At 33.8% G+C, this 27,208-nt stretch overlaps 1 protein-coding gene across 1 annotated transcript in view; it reads right to left on the reverse strand.

Moving 5' to 3' along the window:
* Positions 1-2,506: 2,506 nt before the first annotated feature.
* LOC132561178 (FYVE, RhoGEF and PH domain-containing protein 4-like) overlaps positions 2,507-27,208 on the reverse strand; it is a 70,303-nt gene continuing 45,601 nt past the window's right edge. Inside the window, exons 7-22 of the mRNA XM_060225904.1 lie at positions 26,646-26,802; positions 25,811-25,898; positions 24,590-24,640; positions 22,922-22,980; positions 22,146-22,292; positions 21,141-21,224; positions 20,404-20,436; positions 17,724-17,803; positions 16,467-16,500; positions 16,133-16,213; positions 12,963-13,010; positions 11,637-11,765; positions 11,279-11,443; positions 9,171-9,299; positions 7,881-8,038; positions 2,507-3,846 (exon numbers count right to left, since the gene is read on the reverse strand). Of these exons, the coding sequence (XP_060081887.1) occupies positions 3,726-3,846; positions 7,881-8,038; positions 9,171-9,299; positions 11,279-11,443; positions 11,637-11,765; positions 12,963-13,010; positions 16,133-16,213; positions 16,467-16,500; positions 17,724-17,803; positions 20,404-20,436; positions 21,141-21,224; positions 22,146-22,292; positions 22,922-22,980; positions 24,590-24,640; positions 25,811-25,898; positions 26,646-26,802 (1,564 nt within the window). The 3' untranslated portion in view covers positions 2,507-3,725. The remainder of the gene's footprint in view (positions 3,847-7,880; positions 8,039-9,170; positions 9,300-11,278; positions 11,444-11,636; positions 11,766-12,962; positions 13,011-16,132; positions 16,214-16,466; positions 16,501-17,723; positions 17,804-20,403; positions 20,437-21,140; positions 21,225-22,145; positions 22,293-22,921; positions 22,981-24,589; positions 24,641-25,810; positions 25,899-26,645; positions 26,803-27,208) is intronic.

Genomic DNA, 27,208 nt, shown 5'->3' on the forward strand with positions numbered 1-27,208 from the left:
GCAAGTACAAATATTTGTACACATGTATGTACCTCACAAAGTATCCTTTAATGAGAGACTGATGAGGACAACTTGTATTTTGAAACAACATGGAAATAAGAACAGGGATATAATGCTCTCAATAAAACCAGAATGACTTCTGTTCTGTAGGAGTAAATAAAAACGCACCAGAATACAGGACCAATAACCATGGCATACAGTCACCATGTCCAACATTCATATATTATTATTTCTGAAGTAATGAACACTTTTTCCCAGAAACTTTGTAAGTATATTTTTCAGATAAAATAATAAATAAGGGGCACCTACTGTACAAACCGAACTAATATAAATTATAAACAATCTACATATCATACAAGATAGGTTTATCGCAATTATTCAAAATAAATTATTGCTGAAAAATACTCTCTTTTGATGAGAAATTGCATGAAAGTAAGGACTTTGTTCCAGCAGATATTTGTATGATGTTGAAATGTACATAAACATTTTAGGACATACAATTACGATCAGAAAACAACACAGCATTATATACAAAAGCCAATAAGCAGTAAATGACCATCTAGTAAACACTGATCCAAGCTATTGTTTATTCATCATAATGTTTATTCCAATCATAACATTCCTCTTGACTCGAAATCTTCATCCAAAATCACATAACACACATTTTCATACCATATTTACTGAAGTAAGTGTGGTGCGTTGTAACATAAATTATCTATACATAATCCTATACTTGTCTCCCTCTAATTTGGGGGCTGTGATCGCTCATTCGATCAGAGCATTAACTACATAAACTTAGGTGATGAGCTTTGAACTTACTGTATAAGCTCTGTCTCAATCTACTCGATAAGCTCTATCTGGACCTTTATGATAAGCTCTATTTGAACCTACTGGTTAAACTCTATCTGAAACTATGGGATAAGCTCTATTTGAACCTACTGGGTAAGCTCTATCTTAACCTACTCTATAAGCTTTCTTTAAATCTGCACGATAATTTAACCTCTCTGTGAGCCTACTGGATAATCTCTATATGAACCTACTGGGTAAGCTCTATCTTAACCTAGTGGATAAGCTTCCTTTAAATCTGCCGATACTGTGGTAATTTAACCTCTGTGTGAGCCTACTGGATAATCTCTATATGAACCTACTGGGTAAGCTCTATCTTAACCTAGATAAGCTTTTTTAAATCTGCATGATAATTTAACCTCTGTGTGAGCCTACTGGATAATCTCTATATGAACGTACTGGGTAAGCTCTATCTTAGCCTAGTGGATAAGCTTTCTTTAAATCTGCCGATACTGTGGTAATTTAACCTCTGTGTGAGCCTACTGGATAATCTCTATATGAACTTACTGAGTAAGCTCTATCTTAACATAATGGATAAGCTTTCTTTAAATCTGCACGATAATTTAACCTCTGTGTGAGCCTACTGGATAAACTCTATATGAACTTACTGAGTAAGCTCTATCTTAACATAATGGATAAGCTTTCTTTAAATCTGCAGATACTGTGGTAATTTAACTTCTGTGTAAGCCTACTCGATAAGCTTACTTCAAGTCTTTTCAATAAAATCTCAAATATGTTCTTGAACCATAAATTTAAAGATAAACTGTCCTTGAAACTGCTTAATAATTTTGCTGACATTTTCTTTTTCAATAAATATATTTACTAGATTTATTATCACCAGGTACTGATCAAATGATGACAAAATTAAGTTAATATTTCTGTATCTATATCACTTCAGTGTCTGTTGAATGTGTTTCTGATTAAATAAACACTTTTATTTCTAATTTCTGTAACATGTCATTTAGATATCATACATTATAACAATGGTTTTTCTTATGATCTGAGAATCATTTCCAACAACAACACAGCGTACAGACAAATCTAGACACACACTGAGATCAGCAACTCAGTTTACATATCTGTAAACAAGAAATTTCACATTATACATTTGTAAATGAATATAAGCTCCGATGGGATCTTAAATGATGATGCAGCACATGCTTTCTATGCTCATTGTCATACGGCAATACCACTTCCAATACACTACACTCATACTTCACAATACACTGAATTAACACTGCACTAATTCAGTAAAATTTATGGAAATGACTTTGTACAATATCAGGACATTTTATACAGCAAATATGCACACTGACTGTACAGCACATCACATACACTCCAATGACGACACTGCATTACATATTAAGCATTGATTTTTCAAGACACTGTAGTTTTAATGCAGTCCCATCAACATGTACAAGCTGTTATAAGGATTTAAGTATATATCTATACATAGATCTGTAATGTCTTTTAATTGTCATGCTGGTTAAAGCGACCGAAGTCAGCAATTCACCATCCATTAAAGATGTGTTATTTCATACACTGATCAACATATTTCAATTTAGTCCAGAGCATTTCACTCCGTTATCTTGTCCAAATTATTCTGAATTTCTATCATTCTTTATGTACTTACCTGAAGTTCATTGACTCCAGACCAATACATAAAAATCAACAGAACATCTGAATAATTTGAAATAATCTTGACCTTGCAAATGACCTTGCTATACAGTCGCAACCACATAATTCATCAATGAGGTGACAAATGAACTTAACTCTGGCAAACACATGTCAGATTCAAAATAAGTAGAAAAAGGAATGATTCTCTATGCTGATGCACGTCACCTCTTTCATAAGGCTCATAACTCATGATCCACTTATTTGACATAAGGAACTGATGACATCAGCTAATCTGACTGATTAAGTAAAATAAAAAAAGCCTTTGTCAGCCTGATGGAATTGTGAATGTTGTAGCACCAAATCATCATTACGAAATAAAAGGGATGATCTATCAAAGTCGTATGTTACTTAAACCTCTTTGTTTGAATCGAAATATCTGGAAATAGTAAAAAGGTATGACCAAGATGTAAAATAGGTTCACCTTCTGACAAAATGTTTATCAAACAATCCACTTAAAAGGCGTTAACCATAAAGAATGGAACTTCTTCCTTATACTATTTATCCTCCAAAAAGCTCAGGGGGCCAATGAGTAAATTCTGACTCAGAGTCAGCTGTTGGCATTTCCACTGAAACTTATATAGATTTAAACAGTAACCAACTTTGTTTTGTGGTTGATGGCTTTCCACTATTCTGTAACAGTTTGGTAACACGGCTAATACAGAGGTGGCATACTAGGAAACACATTAGCCTTTCAGCAGGCCAACCTGGGTTTGATTCCCTGACAAGACAAGAAGTAGGAGGAGTCATTTGACCAGAATCCTATAAACTTTCCTGTTCTAACTAATCATATGTATAGTCTCCAGATATTCTAAATAATTACTATAAGAAGTTTAAGTACCATGTTTACATGTCCCATTAGATGTCAATTACTGTCAGTTATAGTTTACAGGGACATCCAAATGTTGATCAGTAAATGGAATAGTCAGCTACTTAAGAATCTATTTTGAATAGAAGGCCATTAATGGCGACACATAAGAACATAACACATTGATCAATGTATTGTTATTTAAAATGTGATCTTCGGCTGAATATTAAGTACATTACCTATGTGTTTGATTTAGAGTAAAAAAATAATAGAAAACATATTCTTAATGGTTTTGAAACGAATCCCAGGCATACAAATACATGGGAGATATTAGATAATAATTTACTGTTCTGTTACAAGGTCTGTGGTGATTTCCCCATGTAAGGGGAGACTACTGCTATAATTGTTGAATTTCTGCAGTCCCACTACTGCTGCTAGAGGACTGGGTTGAAGCTCTTTTATTTTCCTCTGATTCTGGTAGTTCTAGTCTTGCTACTCGTTCTAATACATCCATCCATCTAAAATAAATAAAATAAAAAAATCTATGAAGATCCAACAAATCTGGAGAAGTTTTATATGACATATAAGTACAACATATAGCAAAGATATACCTGGATATCCTTCGTACTGGTACTAACATTGTTTGTATATATGTAAATATGTAAACAATAATGAGAAAAACTGATGCATACAAATAAAAGAAAATTTGAATTAATCAAAATGATTGCATTGATACAAAAAACAAAACAATTTACACTGAGATTTATACTTTCTGCAGATTTTACACGAACAAACAGAAGACACACAAGTGAACAGTGTCTTTTAAAAAAAAAAATTCGAGTTTGATACAGTAGAACCAAATAATGAATTAAACTATATCATACAGCTGTTTTGTGCTTCTAGGACTTTTCAGTGATGCATAGGAGGTGACTGAGGAAAATCCAAAGTGATCAAATGAAAATAAAAATATAGGCAGGGAGGTACAGCAGATCCATAAATAAATATAATTACAGAAACAATATCCAGTAACGGTGCATGTGTATTGTGAGTATTCCAAAGAATGGAAATGTGTCATGCAAGAAATGGCATGTCGATCTGCATTCAGTGTAAGCTGTGTTTGTATTCTAATATATTATTTTATCTTGCACATGTGTTTTCTGTATAATGCTTGACTTTGTTTTGTTAGGGAGGGATAACATTGTGTTATCCAACAGGAGAAATATAAAAAGCATCCATAAGAACGCTCGAAAAATACGCAACTACTATAATTACAAAACAGACTTATAAATGTCACAAGAACATTTAAGCATGTATGCACAGAGAATTAGCATACTAAATAGTTGTGATCTTTATTTTACCAAAACCTTTCACAAATTAAAAAATGTTATCATATATTATGCAAAGATAATGTTAAATGAATATTTTGAATAAAATTTTATGACAAGACTATGTTCAAAACTCATCAAATTTCAATTTTTCACAAAAACAAATTAAGAAAATTTGATCAGATACCATATGAGTTACTTCCCTTGCAACATTATTATTTAATGATTATCATTTGTATTTCATGTTATCGTCTTTAAGTTACATTTTTAAAGTGATACCTGATGAAATCTTAATAGTATAAAAAATAAATTAAGTACAAAATTACTGGAACCTATTATTTAACATATTTACAAAGCAATATCTACATTTTTTCATTAATTTCTGATTTTGCCTACATCACAGGCATGTAAACGTGCGACAGTTATTCCCCTTTGACTGTTTAAATTTGTTTAAGTTAAATTCAAATCAGATAAAATTCACAATTGCTTATGAGCATGCATTTAGACCACATTGTCATAAAGTTATACAACATGACGACTTTGAAATGTGAGAAGTTCGCATACTGATACCACAGACCACGAATAGTTTTATATTTTTTACCCTTTTCTTTTCTCTCTCAGTTTTCTTACATCGTTTAAATGGTTAGATTTCCAAGTTACAAACAACAATGTTACCAATGTACTAATATATTTAATGTCATAATATTTAAAGTTATACACACTTATAAGTTAGGTACAAGATTTAGAAAACAAAACAAATATTTCTTGTTCGGGCCTCATCTTTAAACAATATATGAGCAAACAATTGCCATAAATTTCTAGGATCCCTAATAATGGCGATCCTACAAGTTACATGTTTGAAGTAAATAACCATAGAGACTAGGCATCAATTCCAGCCCATACTCCATATACAGTGATGTGCCAATAGTCTTTCACAGTTTTTTCATTTTATGTTATATTTTTTATATTTCTGACTTTTTTCAATGAATTTTCTTGATTTTGACAATATTTAGCCATTTGTACAATGATTGGCTTTTTTTCTATGTACGTTTACCATAATGATGTCAAAATGGCATCCGGAAAATTGCATGTTGTAAATAAAATATTTCCATTGTCATACACTGTGTCACAATGAGGAAAGTAATGTATCGAGTCAAAAATGTTGTTCAAACACTTTTCTTGCCCATAAGAATACTGAAAATTTGACTAGTATGTAAACAACAGAAAACAATTGAAATATTATGAGTAGAAACAGGAAACAATTCTCCTTGACTGCACAAAATTTCATTAAAAATGATCCATGAACGAAGTAAGAGAAATTAATTTGGAAATGGTAAGAAATACAAAGAATATATGATAAAATTTTAAAGATATGTAAAACTAATGGCATATCAATGTATATATAGGTATTAATCCTTTAACTACAATACATTATATGGACTCCAGGTTGGTAATTCACTCCATGTACATAACCATATATTCTCTCTGCACGTGACAATTGTTTACAATTAAGTCAACAAAAATGACATGTTTTGTTAACCACAAATTAGGTCCTTTTTTAATAGTACAGACTGATTTTATATAACAGTTGTGATAGCTGAATGGGTATGATTAAGTCTGTGAAGGTTATGGTATAATGGTGTTGAAACCTAGACATGTTATTCTTTTTAACACTTTTTTTTATATTCATCTACTTTGAAGTTGATATGTCCTCAACTTCTTTTCATTTTTTTTTTTTTTTTCATATTTCAACATTAATATCTTTTTTGTATCTGTCATGTCGGAAACTGTGACATTAAGATTTATCAAATTTTAAAATTTCACTGTCAATGAAAGATTCTTCTAATAAATATAAAAAAAGACCTCCATCTAAAAAGCACAACTAGACTTCACACAAACCTGCAAATAAATGTATGATAAATCTTCAAGATGGCCACCTGTCATCCATTTTGTTAACTTAGTCTCACTCAAAATTTACTGAGACCACTAGAGACCAAGAGGACCAATGGAAACTACATGGGAAATTTGAGAAAGATCCTTTCAGTACTTTTGGAAACATTCATGAACTTTCATAAAGATCCTTCCTGTAAATTTCAAGAGAAAGTGATCACAAACTTAACCAGTTTTAATACAAGATGGCCACCTGCCAGCCGTTTTGTTTTTCTTATTCTCAATATTGAAAAGGAGCCACTAGTGACAAAAATGAACCTTGTGTGAAATCTATGATTTGTTACCGGGACGGTGGATCTGAACTATGTCAATGGATCTGAACTATGTCATTGGATCTGAACTCTTTCTTGTGGTGAGGTGATGGTGGACCTGAACAATGCTGTGTAACTGGTGACAGTGGATCTGAACTATGTCGTGTTACTGGGACGGTGGATCTGAACTATGTCAATGGATCTGAACTATGTCATTGGATCTGAACTCTTTTTTGTGGTGATGGTGGACCTGAACAATACTGTGTAACTGGTGACAGTGGATCTAAACTATGTCAATGGATCGGAACTATGTCGTGTTACTGAGACGGTGGATCTGAAGTATGTCAATGGATCTGAACTCTTTCTTGTGGTGATGGTGGACCTGAACAATACTATGTAACTGGTGACAGTGGATCTAAACTATATCAATGGATCAGAACTATGTCGTGTTACTGAGACGGTGGATCTGAAGTATGTCAATGGATCTGAACTCTTTCTTGTGGTGATGGTGGACCTGAACAATGCTGTGTAACTGGTGATGGTGGATCTGAACAATGCTGTGTTACTGGTGACTGTGGATCTGATCAATGCTGTGTTACTGGTGACTGTGGATCTGAACAATGCTGTGTTACTGGTGACTGTGGATCTGAACAATGCTGTGTTACTGGTGACTGTGGATCTGAACAATGTTGTGTTACTGGTGACTGTGGATCTGAACATTGTTGTGTTACTGGTGACTGTGGATCTGAACAATGCTGTGTTACTTGTGACTGCGGATCTGAACAATGTTGTGTTACTGGTGACTGTGGATCTGAACATTGTTGTTTTACTGGTGACTGTGGATCTGAACATTGTTGTGTTACTGGTGACTGTGGATCTGAACAATGTTGTGTTACTGGGACGGTGGATCTGAACTATGTCATTGGATCTGAATTCTTTCTTGTGGTGATAGTGGATCAGAACTATGTTGTAGGCTTACAAGTTGTGGTGAAGGTTTTGTTGACAACATATTTAGAAATAATTTACTTGTCTCGATGGCTCTGCTCCCCTGCCAAGAAATGATGGATCTGTCCCTGCTGGTTTTTGTGGTATAGTTTAAATCCCTTCTCTTTGTCAGCAGAGTCTGTGTCATTCACCTCCACAGTATAACCAGGCAGTGGGATTGAGAAAAGTGCACACACATCCTAGGAAAGATAAACAAAGGTCATAGGTCACTGTCTGTTAAAACATGTATCAAAAATAACAAAGTTGAACAGCTCTCTCTCTCCATCTCTGGGTGTTTCGCTGTCGCACCTATGTCAGCCCTTCTGGTCAGTGGTTGGGACTTTAGATGGTCTTTTCTCTCTTCCGTGCCTTGATATTTCACTCTGGAATGTCGAAGTTGCAACCGGCGGCACGAAACTCCAGTCTCTCGGTGTAGTCAAATGGCGTTCACAGTTTCCCCATGTCGAAGTCGGTGTAAACAATCTATCATTAAATACCTTCGGATACTGCGGTGGGTACAGATACCATGAAAGATCATGCCTATACTGAACAAACCACCTGCTTTTTGTTCAGACAGTTAAAACAACATCATTTTCTGACCAGTAGTACGCGTTCAGCCCAAGCCGGGTGTCATCAGTCTCCTCATACACAATGTGTTAACTGTCATTAACCGTTAATTATACAATCAGCCAAGCCTTTCCTGCTTGTTAGGTCACCTGGGTAAATTTGTTTACTTAAGGTAATTACATGTGTTAGGGTCACGCTCATTGTGGTTTCCTAATTATCAATGGATCAGACCACATCAAATGTTTCGTCGCAGTGACCAGTCAATTAATTTTTCTGTAGATTTTTTTTTTTTAAAATCTGATCTCCAAAAAGTACCTGCGCACTATACGCGAGTGCGCACTATACGCAAATATTTACGGTATGTATAAAAATTGTATATGCATATATGCTCCGTCTTCTAAAATGTCACTTGCTCCTGTAATTTGAGTGATGTCTTCATTATCATTAATCTCACTTGATTTGTATTGAAAATTGTGTGTATTTTTCGTATCAAATTTCTTGCTTTGAGAAACACATCACAACATTTTTAATGACCTTGACATTTGATCTTCAGCCAATGAATTTCTTTCTCAAGTCTAATCAATAAATGTGACATTGACCTTTGACTCTGACCTTTCAGTATTCATCTGTAAATTATGGAATAGCTCTTATAGTTCTTAATATAAAACACATTAAAATATAATTGTTTTAATCACATATCTACAGATTTCATTACATAGGTATGGTAAACAAAGATCATATGACTGCTGGGTATGACGGTTTTACCTGGTGTGCCTTGAAGCAGTAGAGAACATAGTCAGACTGGACGACAACCCAACGCTTAGTCCAACTCTTGCCGCGGTCAGTGCTGACCTGAAGATAACTGGAAAGTACCGAAGGATCACTGGCTTTCTTCTGTTTAGGGAAAAAAGAAGATCTTTTAACAAAATACAATATCTTTATATGCATGTTTCAGTGCACTTATGTGTGCTTCAAAGCTTTATCTATAGGTTTTAGTGGAGGTATATACAGACAAGATAATTAACGCATGCTTCCTATTTTCTCTTGTGCTTTGATGGGTTTTATTTTTGTACACTTCAATGGAGTTTGTGCTCCTCCAGCTTGCTTTTGTATAGATCAATGGAGCTTGTTTGTGTACACTTCAATGGAGCTTGTTTGTGTACACTTCAATGGAGTTTGTCTGTGTACACTTCAATGGAGCTTGTTTGTGTACACTTCAATGGAGCTTGTTTGTGTACACTTCAATGGAGCTTGTTTGTGTACACTTCAATGGAGCTTGTTTTTGTACACTTCAATGGAGCTTGTTTGTGTAGCTTGTTTGTGTATACTTCAATGGAGTTTGTCTGTGTACACTTCAATGGAGCTTGTTTGTGTATACTTCAATGGAGCTTGTTTGTGTACACTTCAATGGAGTTTGTGTGTGTATGCTTCAATGGAGCTTGTTTGTATATACATCAATGGAGCTTGTTTGTGTATACTTCAATGGAGCTTGTGTGCGTACACTTCAGTGGAGCTTGTTTGTGTATGCTTCCAGGAACAAGTAATCGCTTCAAAAGTACTTCTCTAAGAAAACTATGAAAGTTTTATCATCAGTAATGTTAATGTAAGTTTTTATCAAAATGATTAATTCCTATTTTACACTGGCAAAAATGTAATAAAACAAATCATATCAGTGTAAATAAAACATCTTAAAACAACACCAGAAATTATAACAAGAGGCCCATGGGCCTTAACGGTCATCTGACAAAAAGCAAGCCAAACCTAGAAAGTGGGTTGAGGTCATTCATTTGAACAAACTTGGTAGCCTCTCCTCCAAGCATCTTACAGGCCCAATATCAGCACTCATGGACTTTTGCTTGTTGAGAAGAAGTCGTTTGTATATTTTAACATATTTGACCCCTGTGACCTTGAAAGTGGGTTGAGGTCATTCATTTGAATAAACTTGGTAGCCTTTCCTCCCAGCATGCTACAGACCCAATATCGGCACTCATAGACTTTTGCTTATTGAGATGAAGTCCTTTGTATATTTTAACATATTTGACCCCTGTGACCTTGAAAGTGGGCCAAGGTCATTCATTTGAACAAACTTTGTAGGGCTCCATGCCAGCATGCTATGGGCCAAGTATTAGCCCCCTAGGCCTTCTAGTATTTGAGAAGAAGTTATTTAAAGATTTTGACATATTTGACCCCTGTGACCTTGAAAGTTGTTCAAGGTCATTCATTTAAACAAACTTGATAGCCCTTCATCCCAGCATGCCACAGGCACAATATCAGCAATCTGAGCCTTTTGGTATTGAGAAGAAGTTGTTTAAAGATTTTAACATATTTGACCCCTGTGACCTTTAAAGTGGGTCAAGGTCATTCATTTGAACAAACTTGGTAGTCCTTCATCCCAGCATGCTACAGGCCTTATTTTAGTTGCCTGGGCCTTTTGATTACTGAGAAGAAGTCCTTTGAAGATTTAAAGACATTTGACCCCTGTGACCTTGAATGAAGGTCAAGGTCATTCATTTGAACAAACTTGGTAGGGTTTCATCAAAGCAAGCTACAGGCTAAATATTAGTTGCCTGGGCCCTCCAGTTATTGAGAAGAAACCCCTGTGACCTTGAATGAAGGTCAAGGTCATTCTTTTTAACAAACTTGATAGGGCTTCATCAAAGCAAGCTACAGGCCAAATATTAGTTGCCTGGGCCTTCCAATTATTGAGAAGAAGTCGTTTGAATGAAAAGTTTACGGACGGCGCACGGCGGACGACGACGGACGAAGCATGATGACTATAGGTCATCGGACCCTTCGGGTCAGATGACCTAAAAACCAAAAAAGATTTTAAATTGTTATATACTCTGTGCTGGTATAGATTTCATCCAAATTACCTGTAACACCCGTCGACGTGTTGAACCTGTTGTTTGTTTTTCTGGCACTTCCTCCTCATCCACTCCATTCTTCAGTACTGTATAGCACTTGTCACAGACACGGTTATACCTGAAGTTGTCATAGGCCAGCGGCACCTTCTTACCAGAACATTTACTACACACCACCTGTAAGGTCAAAGGTTAAATAGAGTCACCCCTTCACAAATTCAAAGTTTTACTCCCTACTTGAAAGATTTTATATCTCAAAAGATATTTTTGCTTTTGTTGTTTCATAAAAATTCAAATATCTAAAGAGGTATTTAAGTTTGACCTAGATTGTCGATGGCACAGTAGGTAATGTTATGGAATTATAACTTACGATGCCACATGCACGGCAATGATGTCGCCGTCGGAATGCTGTGAAGGAGTTTGTGCACTGCATACACATAGTAACTTCGTCGTCTTTAATCCACTTTGGTGCTAACTTTCCAATCTCCATTTCTGGAAGCTGAAATACAAAATTTATGAAAATGATTGAATTAAGTCATAAGTTAATCAGCTATTGTAATAGTTAAGAGTTGTCTCCCTTGATGAACAATTGCTAATGAATATTCCTGTTAATTTTCCCTGGAAAGTGGGGGATATATTTAGTGATAGAATTATATTCTTACCACCTAATCTACACCTAAATACAGAATTCAAACAGATATTAAAAATTCTCCATTTTCTTGCACAAAATTGTTTTCAAAATTTCCGAAATGAATTGTTTTTTGGAGGTTAGGTTTTATTATTTTCCGTTTTGATGCTTTACTACATCCATATAAATTACTACGTCCATATAAATCACTACGTCCATATAAATTACTACGTCCATATAAATTACTACGTCCAAATTCATTGCTAAATCCATATTCATTACTACGTCCGCATAAATAAATAAAGAAATAATTAAGGTGATACTTTGACATGAAAGTGTAGCCATACATTAACTTTAGAATTAATTTCTACTTATTTTTACCAATACATGTACCTTGATTGTACACACACATTCTCGAAAGCAAAAGACTTCATATATTTCCGTCAAGTACAGAGAGAAAATTTTTCAGATAGGTTAAAGTTTTTGTTGAAATATAATGACTATACATCAAGCCAGGCAAAAGTTTGAACCCTTGGATTTTAAAGTAAACCTTAGAAATAATAGTTATATTAATTGTATGTGAAACTATTAAATTAAAACAAGCAATCCAATTTATTGATATCATTACTTATAGTTACTTACAAATATTAAACTTTAACCAGAACCTTTGTTTAAGACTAGAAACACATTTTGATATTGTAACTGCTTGCAGTCATACATTGCTTTTTTAGGAGACAGATGGAAGATGATATTCTCAAGACAACTTAGTAATTTTCAATACTGCAAGGAGGAAAAGAATTATAGGAATTTGATATTATCATACATAGAGAGAGATGCAATGTGTTTGGAAAGGTTGTTTTGAATTTTTGATAGATTTGTGAAAGGCATCAACAAAAGCAATATGATATAAGACTGCCATATCTCTCTGATGCTGTAGGATAGATAAAGATATTACCATATTAGCCAAGTGAAGGAGGAAAAATGGGTAAATGTATAGAAGTAAGGTATAGTCCTGAGGGATCCATTATACTGTTTAGTGACAGACATTGTGTAGAAGGTCCTTTTTACCTTCGGCACTTTCTTTAACTCACTCTGAACGGACATTCTACAATTAAGCTTTAAAAAAAGATGACTTTTATTTTAAAAAAAATGTTAATATCTTGTAATTTAGAGAACTAAATCACCAAGTTTTCATTTTAAAGTAAAACGGTAATTTTGTACTTAATATAAATACATATTGTATATAATTTGAATTCACATTTTATTATAACTTTGTAACATAAAAATAATCATTCCTTCCACAGCCTAATGAATAACTTACATGAATATTTTAAAGACATAAACATTCTTTAGAAATCTGCTGATAAAGAGCTTATCAATATAATGTCATAAATAAAATTGTATGTTCATGCTGGAGTTCAGAGCCTCAGCTGTGGAAGTCCCACTCCCACTGCCATGGGTACATCTGATTTTACTTATAAGAGTAATAATTGAAAGTTATACCACACATACATCTGTACATGATTATTGTATAATATATACAGTGTATATGTCTGTGAATAAGTCCATGCCTGGTATAAACCCATTCATCTTTACTGCTGTTTTGAAAAATTTACAAAAAATTCTATATCATTGTTCTGTAATAAGCCCACCTCTGGACTCTAAGTGTAGATTGTGTTTGTTGGCATGTTGTATTACATATTGTTTGTTGACATATTGTATGACATTGTATTACATATTGTTTGTTGACCAACTGTATTACATATTGTTTGCTGAAAGACTGTATTACATATTGTTTGTTGACAGACTGTATTACATATTGTTTGCTGACAGACTGTATTACATATTGTTTGCTGACATATTGTATTACATATTGTTTGTTGACAGACTGTATTACATATTGTTTGCTGACAGACTGTATTACATATTGTTTGTTGACAGACTGTATTACATATTGTTTGTTGACAGACTGTATTACATATTGTTTGTTGACAGACTGTATTACATATTGTTTGTTGACAGACTGTATTACATATTGTTTGTTGACAGACTGTATTACATATTGTTTGTTGACAGACTGTATTACATATTGTTTGTTGACAGACTGTATTACATATTGTTTGTTGACCGACTGTATTACATATTGTTTGTTGACAGACTGTATTACATATTGTTTGTTGACAGACTGTATTACATATTGTTTGTTGACATGTTGTATTACATATTGTTTGTTGATAGACTGTATTACATATTGTTTGTTGACAGACTGTATTACATATTGTTTGTTGACATGTTGTATTACATATTGTTTGTTGACATATTGTATTACATATTGTTTGCTGACAGACTGTATTACATATTGTTTGTTGATAGACTGTATTACATATTGTTTGTTGACATATTGTATTACATATTGTTTGTTGACAGACTGTATTACATATTGTTTGTTGACATGTTGTATTACATATTGTTTGTTGATAGACTGTATTACATATTGTTTGTTGACAGACTGTATTACATATTGTTTGTTGACATGTTGTATTACATATTGTTTGTTGATAGACTGTATTACATATTATATATTGTTTTTGATAGACTGTATTACATATTGTTTGTTGATATATTGTATTACATATTGCTATACATATAATGTGTAAGACTTTGTATTACATAATATAGAAATACATGTATAAAGACTGTATTACATATTGTTTGTTGACATGTTGTATTACATATTGTTTGTTGACATATTGTATTACATATTGTTTGTTGACAGACTGTATTACATATTGTTTGTTGACATGTTGTATTACATATTGTTTGTTGATAGACTGTATTACATATTGTTTGTTGACAGACTGTATTACATATTGTTTGTTGACATTGTATTACATATTGTTTGTTACATATTGTATTACATTTGTTTGATGTTGTATTACATATTGTTTGTTGATAGACTGTATTACATATTGTTTAAAACAAATTACATATTGTTTGTTGACAGACTGTATTACATATTGTTTGTTGACATTTTGTATTACATATTGTTTGTTGTTTGTTGACAGACTGTATTACATATTGTTTGTTGACATGTTGTATTACATATTGTTTGTTGATAGACTGTATTACATATTGTTTGTTGACAGACTGTATTACATATTGTTTGTTGATAGACTGTATTACATATTGTTTGTTGACAGACTGTATTACATATTGTTTGTTGACCGACTGTATTACATATTGTTTGTTGACAGACTGTATTACATATTGTTTGCTGACAGACTGTATTACATATTGTTTGCTGACAGACTGTATTACATATTGTTTGCTGACAGACTGTATTACATATTGTTTGTTGACAGACTGTATTACATATTGTTTGTTGACAGACTGTATTACATATTGTTTGCTGACCGACTGTATTACATATTGTTTGCTGACAGACTGTATTACATATTGTTTGCTGACAGACTGTATTACATATTGTTTGCTGACATATTATATGACATACTATAGATTATTTGTCGATATAATGTATTAATACTATATATTGTTTTTTGATATCTTAAAAACATACCATATACTATTATCGATATATTGTACTAATGCCATATACATATAATGTGTAATACTTTGTACAAATATAGAAATAAATGTATAAGGACTTAATACATATCACACGGTACATGACTGGTACCTTAACTATCTCAGAAGGAGTAGATTTCCTATTTCTACTTTTTCTGATTTCAGAGGAATTTCTCCTGTCATTTCGCAGTATTTCGCGAGAAGCAGAGTGCCTACTGTGTTCAGTAGAAGACCTAATACTGGAATATCTGGAGGTATCAGATCTAGAACTGCTCGTTCTGGATATATCCGAATAAAAAGAGTTGGAATCTCTACTCCTCAGCTAAAACAAAAATTTATTTCTTAAGAGTAAACTTGGCTAAATTTTTTTTTTCAATTGTGTCTCCTCCTGCCAAAGCCTCAACCTATTTCATGTGGAATTTTTTTCTTGTAAACAGTTATATTATGCGCATCTTTCTTGTTTTGTAAGCACAGAGAGTGTTTATTAGATTGAAAACCATAAAAATTTACTTAAGTAGGAAATCTGATTACTTTCTTAGTCCTAAAACACTTTCTGTTCATCATAAAACCATTATACATGTATTAAATTAAATCTAGAATCTTGAAAATTGCTTTCCCTTAGAACATTATGAGAACCTTAGCCAGGTACATACCCCACTGTCCCTTAAGTGGTCCTCATGGCCCCTCAGAGACTGTCTCCTGTGGCGGTAATCCTTTAGCGTCTCTTTCATTGACTGTTGGAAAAAATAAAAATACTGTAATTACAAGTAAACCTAAGTGACATATTTCAACATAGGAAATATGATTGTATATATCACACTAGAAATATTGAAAAACTTACACCTAATTTATGTATAATAAAGAAAAACACAAATGAAAATTTATTTTTTCCTGCTGATTTTTATAACAATGTATAAACTTTACATAATTAGTAAAGTAAAAGTTGTCTAAAATAAATTTACACTGTATATATTAGTAAGTACTTACCTCGCACCAGCCCATCAGTTCGCCAGCAGGATTCCTGGAGACAGAAATTTCAAATGCTAGCACAATTAAACACTTAACCACCTCTATAGAACAAGCATTTACGATTCCTTATCAATTCTCTATATCAAGACCATCTGCCAACAAAGGCCAATATTCTCTGTTTTCATGAGAGGCCTTTATAGAAAGGTTTGACTGTAGATGAGTGGTCTTTATAGAAAGGTTTGACAGTAGATGGGTGGTCTTTATAGAAAGGTTTGACAGTAGATGAGTGGCCTTTACAGAAAGGTTTGACAGTAGATGAGTGGTCTTTATAGAAAGGTTTGACAGTAGATGAGTGGTCTTTATAGAAATGTTTGACTTTAGATGTGTGGCCTTTATAGAAAGGTTTAACAGTAGATTTGTGGTCTTTATAGAAAGGTTTGACTTTAGATGTGTGGCCTTTATAGAAAGGTTTAACAGTAGATGTGTGGTCTTTATAGAAAGGTTTGACAGTAGATGTGTGGCCTTTATAGAAAGGTTTGACAGTAGATGTGTGGCCTTTATAGAAAGGTTTAACAGTAGATTTGTGGTCTTTATAGAAAGGTTTGACAGTAGATGTGTGGCCTTTATAGAAAGGTTTGACAGTAGATGTGTGGTCTTTATAGAAAGGTTTGACAGTAGATGTGTTGCCTTTATAGAAAGGTTTGACAGTAGATTTGTGGTCTTTATAGAAAGGTTTGACAGTAGATGTGTGGCCTTTATAGAAAGGTTTAACAGTAGATTTGTGGTCTTTATAGAAAGGTTTGACAGTAGATGTGTGGCCTTTATTGAAAGGTTTAACAGTAGATTTGTGGTCTTTATAGAAAGGTTTAACAGTAGATTTGTGGTCTTTATAGAAAGGTTTGACAGTAGATTTGTGGTCTTTATAGAAAGGTTTGACAGTAGATGTGTGGCCTTTATTGAAAGGTTTGACAGTAGATTATTATTTTTTTAAAGTCTTTTTTTTATTCAATACATGTAACTAGATACCTGCATATTGCTTTTTAAGCAAAATTATAAACAAATACTATTTATTTGGCTTTTAATAAGCCTGCTTTTCATTTTGAATAAGAAAGAACATTTTGGCTCCCACAGCCTACTGCAGGATAAAAGTGAGCCCAAGTTATTACTTAACATGTCTCACTTACAAATCAGTAAATTAAAGCAATTTGTAATGTTTTTATCAGAGCTAAAGCAGGTTATTTTTTTTTTCTTACAAAAGATATCGTCTTTACTTACTCGTCAAGGAATTGGATAATCTTCTGTCGACTTTTTACATAAAATGTATTTGGAATGTCAATGTTTTCTCCCTCCAGTATCTGTTAAAAAGATAAAGTATTACAAACACCTTTTAAATGTTGGTCATATTAATCCACAGATACAGTACTTAAAAAAAACATTTTCAAATGCACAAGTTCGTACTTTGTTATATTCACATAGAAATTTCCTCTGCACAATTCATATTAAGTTGATGTGGGTAGATGAATTCAATATACATATACTAACAAGCCTCTTTTTACAAAAAATGACTTCACATTGACTTGTAGGATGTACCCCAAGCCCCATGGGTCTCTTGTCTGTGTTAGAATAAATAATGATGTCACATTGACTTGTAGGATGTAACCCAGGCCCTATGGGTCTCTTGTCTGTGTTAGAATAAATAATGATGTCACATTGTCTTGTAGGATGTACCCCAGGCCCTATGGGTCTCTTGTCTGTGTTAGACTAAATAATGATGTCACATTGACTTGTAGGATGTACCCCAGGCCCTATGGGTCTCTTGTCTGTGTTAGACTAAATAATGATGTCACATTGACTTGTAGGATGTACCCCAGGCCCTATGGGTCTCTTGTCTGTGTTAGACTAAATAACAATGTCACATTGACTTGTAGGATTTGCCCAAGGCCTATGGGTCTCTTGTCTGTGTTAAGACTAAATAATGATGTCACATTGACTTGTAGGATGTACACCAGGCCCTATGGGTCTCTTTTCTGTGTTAGACTAAATAATGATATCACATTGACTTGTAGGATGTACCCAAGGCCCTATAAGAAATGATCTTATATTCTAGTATGTACCTCTTTTCTGTGTTAGACTTAATGATATCACATTGACTTGTGGGAAGGCCTATGGGTCTCTTGTCTGTGTTAAGACTAACAATGTCACATTGACTTGATGTCACATTGACTTGTAGGATGTACACCAGGCCCTATGGGTCTCTTTTCTGTGTTAGACTAAATAATGATATCACATTGACTTGTAGGATGTACCCAAGGCCCTATGGGCCTCTTGTCTGTGATAGACTAAGAAATGATCTTATATTCATATTAGTATGTAAACCAGGCCCTATGGACCTCTTTTCTGTGTTAGACTAAGTAATGATATCACATTGACTTGTGGGATGTATCCCAGGCCCTATGGGCCTCTTTTCTGTGTAAGACTTAGTAACAATGTCACATTGACTTACAGGATGTACACAAGGCCCTATGGGCCTCTTGTCTGTGATAGACTAAGAAATGACCTTATATTCATGTTAGTATGTAAACCAGGCCCTATGGACCTCTTTTCTGTGTTAGACTAAGTAATGATATCACATTGACTTGTGGGATGTATCCCAGGCCCTATGGGCCTCTTTTCTGTGTAAGACTAAGTAACAATGTCACATTGACTTACAGGATGTACACAGGGCCCTATGGGCCTCTTGTCTGTGATAAACTAAGAAATGACCTTATATTCATTTTAGTATGTACACCAGGCCCTATGGACCTCTTTTCTGTGTTAGACTAAATAATGAAGTCACATTGACTTGTGAGATGTACCCAAGGCCCTATGGGCCTCTTGTCTGTGATAGACTAAGAAATGACCTTATATTCATGTAAGTATGTACACCAGGCCCTATGGACCTCTTTTCTGTGTTAGACTAAGTAATGATGTCACATTGACTTGTGGGATGTATCCCAGGCCCTCTGGGCCTCTTTTCTGTGTAAGACTAAGTAACAAGGTCACATTGACTTACAGGATGTACACCAGGCCCTATGGGCCTCCTGTCTGTGTTCAATTGAAAAATAATGTCACATTGACTTGTGGGATGTATCCCAGGCCCTATGGACCTCTTGTCTGCGTTAGACTAAGAAGTGACTTCTCATTGATGTTAGTATGTACACCAGGCCCTATGGCCCCCTTTTCTGTGTTAGACTAAGTACTGATGTCACATTGACTTGTGGGATTTATCCAAGGCCCTATGGGCCTCTTGTCTGTGTTAGATTAAATAATGATGTCGCATTTGCTTGCCTGACTAAAATGCTGATTTGACGTGTATAGAATCCAGTTAAAACTTTTAAAGAGAAAAAAAATTGCAGCAAATGAAATGCATATTATATAAATTTATGGAAAGTTGTGTAATACACAAAACTGACAGCAAGCAAAAAATGTAAAACTGCTGATTTACTAAAGTAGAGCCAAAAATAATTTCTGATTGACTTTGATTGCGTTTAGATTATTATTACAATCTCCTTCAGGAGCTCTTGTTTTAATCATTATGTTTCAGAACAGCCAGGGGAACTTCTTTGTGTAATGTAATTAAAGTGGTTAATAGGAATGATCTGTTGAACTAATTAACATCAGTTTTCACAAGAAATAAGTGTTTAATAGGATTTTTTCTTTTCCACTGTTTCCTGGACACAAGGAGATATTTTTAGACAAAAATTCTATAGAAGTATTTTTTGCAAGAAAAAAATGACATGTTATTATAATATACCATCTAATTTATCTTCCTTTTTAATGATAAAGTCAGTTATCTTGTTTGTGACATATTTTTATGTTTTGTATCTACATGGTTTTACATGTTTGCCTGGTATGCCAATAAGATAATATCAGATAAATCTGAAGTGTAACAAGTATTGTACAGACTAACACCTACCCAGCGTACACACTTGTCAGTCCGATCCATTATCTACAACGCAAATAAACAAAATAAAACAACAAAAAGGTGCATCATGCAAAACAAAATACACCAAAAAAGAAACGAAAGTGAATCAACAACATATATACATCTTGTTGGTTTTTACTACTGTACATATATAACACTGTTCTAACTACAACATATACTGTGGTGATAGCATTCTGATATAGAATCAAACGACTGTCACATGACATTCTATAGACCCATGTGACTATAAAGTCACATGATTCTCACATGACATTCCACAATATTTCAGGACATGGGTTTGTGATAACTAACAAGATGCAGCTACCGCTGTATAAACTAGGATTTTATATGTTGAAGTGTGTAACTGACATCTCTACAATCCTGCTTTTTACTTATTTATCAAACTGAAATAAAAAAGAATCCTTAGCCACACTACTACACAGCAATTGGAATAACAGAAAATAGAATTTTCGTTTGATATATATATATAACTTAATTCTTAGTATCTAAATAAAAATTAAACATTGCAACATGCAGGGTAAAGCTGATGGTAATGCAACAAAAATGGTCTTGACAATGGTGGTAATGGTGACCTTGAAAATGGTGTTTACAAAGTGATAGTTGTGACATTGATGATAGTGGTAATATTGTGGTAATGATGACCTTGATAATGGTGTTTAATGATGACCATGATTGTAATGACCTAGACATTGTGACAATGTACTAACCTCTAATCCTTCCATGTCCAACTGGGCTTTGATGCGAAAACTTCCAAGTATTTGCTCACAGCAAATCAACATGAGGTCGTTGAACTGTAATGTCAACATTAGAATTAATGTGATGATGACAATGATGATGACAGTGATGATGACAGTGATGATGACAATGATGAAGATGGAATGTCTCCCACACATCATCTTTCCTTTGCTAGCATCACAAAACTAGATTTTAAATTGCCAAAAAACCTCTTGTTAATTGATGCAATCAGTGGTTTTTGCCAGTAACACTGTCAGCCGTATGGTGTTGAGGGCTGTTTTATCACACCGGTGCCCGTTCTCTCTAACCACAGAAACCTAGTAATGGGCAATGGGCAATATTTCTTTAAGTTGTACAAACTTGGTAATCAATAAATCTCCAATGTACGTGAAGACTCCTTCGGGCCAAAGAAATGTGAATAAAACCCAAACACAAAACAAAATCAAATCAAATAGCTGTCACCAGGCCCAGTTTGGTGGTGCTTGTATTTCTACAAATCAATTAAATATTGAAAGTAACAACTATAATTGTCAATTGAAAAAAATGAAACTGACATTTAACCATATTTATATTGCCATATCCTTCAAAGTCATAGTATCATATTGCTGTAAGGCTTAAATTGAAAACCGCTGTTTATTGTCCATCCCTTGGGAAACATTAGCTTAGAACATTTTTTCAGGAGTGGTGGAGAAGGGTATGGGGATAAATGAGTCATTGTAGCTTCATCTAATTTTGATTTGGTTGGAAGTGCAAAAAGCTTTTCATCTTTGAAAAAATCAATCTATTTTGACAACATGATACATTCTATCGAAAGTGTGACCTTACATTCAACAAACTGTGATGTGACTATATTTTAGAAGGGGCACAAGATACTGTCAGAAAATATTTTTTAATCAATTTGAACTTTTTTGAGTGACATAAAGATTTCAGTGAGACTTGAACTGTGAAATATGACTTTAATGAGAGAAGATACTTACCAAGAATACATAACGGTCTAGCCTCTCCCCACCTCTCGCAGAAATCTTGGTGATACGTCCCTCCCTTACAAGCTCTCGTGTGGGACTTATCAAGTCAATTGCAGCACCAAACTTTTCATTTATTTCCAGCAACTTTTGGAACTTCTCCTACAGAAAAACAAGATAAACACAAACTTCTTTGCATCACAGAAAACGTTTGTTTAAAATAAAATAAATACAAGCCTTTCTCCATTGAAAATATTTAAAAATTGTTAGAAAAATCTGAAACTCTAAACAAAACACAGGCCATCCTGATTAACATCTACAATCTACAAATCCACTTTCAGGAACATTATACAGCAGTGGTACAATACTATCAATCATACAGCAGTGGTACAATACTATCAATCAGGGGAAATAACTCTAGGTACATTAAGGTGTGTATTTATTTGTGAGATGTGTCAAAATAAATCTTCCCATTTTAACCCAGTAATAAAAGACATTGGATCCCAATAATATCTTTTTCTACATCATGGCTGTAAATCACCAAATATGATTCTAGGATTTATTTGTATTTCAATGTCTGGTTTTCAAATATAACAGAAATAACTACCATGTGGCAAATTCTTAGAACAATTAATAAAGTTCATAAAATTATTTTTTCAAAAAAGGACGATGCAGAAAATTCTACTGATACCAAAACTGAATCAGGATTTCATATTTTCTATGATAAGTTGCCCTGTCCAGCACTTAATAAGCATTACTTATATTACACAGTTGGAGAATGTTTTACTTACAATTTTCTTCATGGCTTCATTGGAATGACTAGCTGCCTTAGTAACAAGTTCTAGGGCCACTAAAACATCAACAGAGATATATGTACTTTAACTCAAAAATATCTACAGGAATACAGAAATAGTGAAACAGAAATCAACTGAATAGTTATCTTATGAATCTCATCCGTGAAACTGAAATCACAACAGTGAAACAGAAATCTTAACAGTGAAATGAAAATCTTAACAGTGAAACAGAAATCTCTACAGTAACACAGACATCTCTGAAGTTAAGAAATCTTTACATTGAAATTAAATCTGCACTATAAAACAGAAATCTTTATAGTAACACAGAAATATCTACCATTACACAGAGATCTCTTAAGTAACACAGAAATATCTACCATTACACAGAGATCTCTTAAGTAACACAGAAATATCTACCATTACAGAGATCTCTTAAGTAACACAGAAATATCTACCATTACACAGAGATCTCTTAAGTAACACAGAAATATCTACCATTACACAGAGATCTCTTAAGTAACACAGAAATATCTACCATTACAATCTCTTAAGTAACACAGAAATATCTACCATTACACAGAGATCTCTTAAGTAACACAGAAATATCTACCATTACACAGAGATCTCTTAAGTAACACAGAAATATCTACCATTACACAGAGATCTCTTAAGTAACACAGAAATATCTAATTACAGAGATCTTAAGTAACACATTACCATTACAGAGATCTCTTAAGTAACACAGAAATATCTACCATTACACAGAGATCTCTTAAGTAACACAGAAATATCTACCATTACAGAGATCTCTTAAGTAACACAGAAATATCTACCATTACAGAGATCTCTTAAGTAACACAGAAATATCTACCATTACACAGAGATCTCTTAAGTAACACAGAAATATCTACCATTACACAGAGATCTCTTAAGTAACACAGAAATATCTACCATTACACAGAGATCTCTTAAGTAACACAGAAATATCTACCATTACACAGAGATCTCTTAAGTAACACAGAAATATCTACCATTACACAGAGATCTCTTAAGTAACACAGAAATATCTACCATTACACAGAGATCTCTTAAGTAACACAGAAATATCTACCATTACACAGAGATCTCTTAAGTAACACAGAAATATCTACCATACAGAGATCTCTTAAGTAACACAGAAATATCTCATTACAGAGATCTCTTAAGTAACACAGAAATATCTACCATTACACAGAGATCTCTTAAGTAACACAGAAATATCTACCATTACACAGAGATCTCTTAAGTAACACAGAAATATCTACCATTACACAGAGATCTCTTAAGTAACACAGAAATATCTACCATTACAGAGATCTCTTAAGTAACACAGAAATATCTACCATTACACAGAGATCTCTTAAGTAACACAGAAATATCTACCATTACACAGAGATCTCTTAAGTAACACAGAAATATCTACCATTACACAGAGATCTCTTAAGTAACACAGAAATATCTACCATTACACAGAGATCTCTTAAGTAACACAGAAATATCTACCATAACAAATCTCAACTGTAACAATGAAATTCTTCGGCAAACACTAAAATATCTATACACGTAACTTTAAATCTCTCTGCCATGTCAACACTGAAATTTCTACTGTGCCATCTCTTTACATACCTTCAGCATTGTCTTTGTCCGGGGAGTCCTCAGGTAAGTGTTTGAGGTAATCTAGCAAGAAAAACCAACTATAATCATATCTATATTTAATTTTTACCTCTCATTCAGATTCAGTTTAGGTGGGACTGCAACTCAATTACTGTCATAAAGTGGAAAATCTCCATAAGTAAGTTCATGTACTTATTTTAGTCAATGAATTATTGTTTTACGCTGAAAGATAGTTGAGCTTAATAATTATTACACTAATAACAATTTCTAAACATGGATAATGAGTACTGTAGATTCACTGATTCAGAAATTACACAACATAATCATTAATCTGTTGATAGTTTGTCATCCTCGTGAAGAAGAAAAAGAAAATTGTGCTTTAGTCTGTTCTTGTCCCAAAATTGGAGTAAGTCAAAATTTATTTTTAGTAATACAGGTTTCAGTCATACTTAAAAGCTATTTAGATTGATGGTCCAGATTAAATCATGATTACTACAAAGGGATAAAGAATTCATCTAAAGATATGCAATAGAATCCACACAACCAGGAACCCAAATTAATTTAAGAACAAAGAAATATCACTTTAGTTTGTGTGTTTCAGAGACAATAAATTCCACCGCCATCTCTATAAATTTTAATGATCAATTAATGGAAAAATGATAGTCAACCACTGTGTGACTAGTATTGTGGACAGGGAGTATTGAGGGGGGTCCTAATCAGGGCGATCCATCTCCAGCAGACAGATGGCAGACTATGAATACCCATTATTGATGCATTGCTACGTTGACTGATTAAAGAAAGAGTCTCCAGACCGGAGTCCATCAGAGATAGAAATTGCTGGACCATGCAGGCTCATATATCATCTTCACAAATTGCAGATTCTATAAAAAGGAACATACACTACAATGGACTGAGCAGAATTGCAAGGGGAGATAACTCCTTCAATGTCAGTTTTGAATCAGACAAAATATGAACATCTTCTCAAACATTTTTTATGCAGAATTAATAGTGTAGGACAAAAATGTAACCTTTAATGTGGAATTGGAGTCCCCTCCACCTGACCGAACATCCTTTTTTGGGATGAGTGTTACCACCTTGTAGGAGGAGCTGATAACAAGATATTAATATGATATTATGCTGCGACACCGATGATACCTTGTAGAAGGAACTGATAACAAGGAACCCACTGGACCTGATCTTACATATGATATTATGTTGTAAGATGGGTGTTACCTTGTAGGAGGAGCTTATAACGAGGAACCCTCTGGACTGGTTCTAACATGTGATGTTGCAGGGCCAGACTACCACATTCAGGAGATTTCTGTTGAAAAAATATTAATATTCATACATTAACTAAATTATTTCTGAACTTAACACTTTAAGCCAATTTTCTTTCAGATGCTATTTATAACAGGAATTTCATGATCGAAGACAGTTCATTGCCAATTTAATCATGGTTAGTAAACATTAATTTTGAAAGTTAAAAGTTTGCTGATCGATATTACATGATTAAGCTGACATGCAGTTTTCCTCATTCTACATGTATGTATAGTGCATACAGTTAAAGTGTATGTTGTAAATATGTTATTGATTTCAGAGATAAGGATGGTTTATTCCACAGAATTCTGGATTCTGAAAAAAACCCACCTGGTAACTCTCAGGTATAAATCGCTAGCATGTTTTAATTCAATGACAGGGTCACCTGCATAAAAAGCCCCATACAAGCTTTCAATGACTCGGATTGACCTTTTATGTCGCTGTCAATACAGAAGCACCATATCAATAATGCCAGCAAATCAGACAGGTTTATTCATATGGGCATTGTACCACATTCACTGCTAACAAAGCATCAAAGTGGTTCTGGTCTATGTACAAGTCATTAACTCATCTGTGACCTTTATGCCATATGGGAGGCATACCTGTCATAGCCCAATTTGTGACTAAACAATGTGATAAGGCATATCATGACAAATATTAGCAGGTTTTGTAAAACTGACTGAACTTAATCATAATCAACCTACGTTTGATTTAAACCGAATCTTAAAAATGTTAGAATAAAAATAACTACCTGTATTTCTTGCATGATGGCAGCAAATCTGGAAGACTTTTCTGACCAAAGATTTATCAGGTTCATGGCATGGTCAAAATTTTTAACATACTCTGTATAAAGCTTCAAAAATGGAGCATTGCTCCGCATCAGGTCTCCAATCTTTGGATCAGATTCCCTGTTATAAGAAATTGAAACGAAAGTCAACACAATTTATCAAAGTAGTGGTGCCATTGAATGGCAAAATATAAACTATATTTTTTGAGGAAAATCAGAGGAGAAATCAAAACAAACCAGAACTAGTGGTCAATTATGATGATTTTAGGAACTGAGCCAAGATAGAAATGCACAAGTTGGATGTAGTACTGTAAACGTATACAACATTTTGATATAACTGACATGCAAATCCCAACATCACACAATTTTATCGACTTATCTATGCTACAATGTTTCGATTGAATGATAGTTTTTTCTCTTGCAAAATTTACAGTAATCTTCTTTTTTCACAATGCTAGGCAGATTAAATATCATTAAAGTTTTAAATTATCCGGATTCAGAACTCACTGTCAACCCAGCAATGTAAT

The sequence above is a fragment of the Ylistrum balloti genome, unplaced genomic scaffold, assembly GCF_031769215.1.
Source record: "Ylistrum balloti isolate Yb309-2 unplaced genomic scaffold, AGI_CSIRO_Ybal_v1 Utg371166, whole genome shotgun sequence".
NCBI classification, from domain to species: Eukaryota; Metazoa; Mollusca; class Bivalvia; order Pectinida; family Pectinidae; genus Ylistrum; species Ylistrum balloti.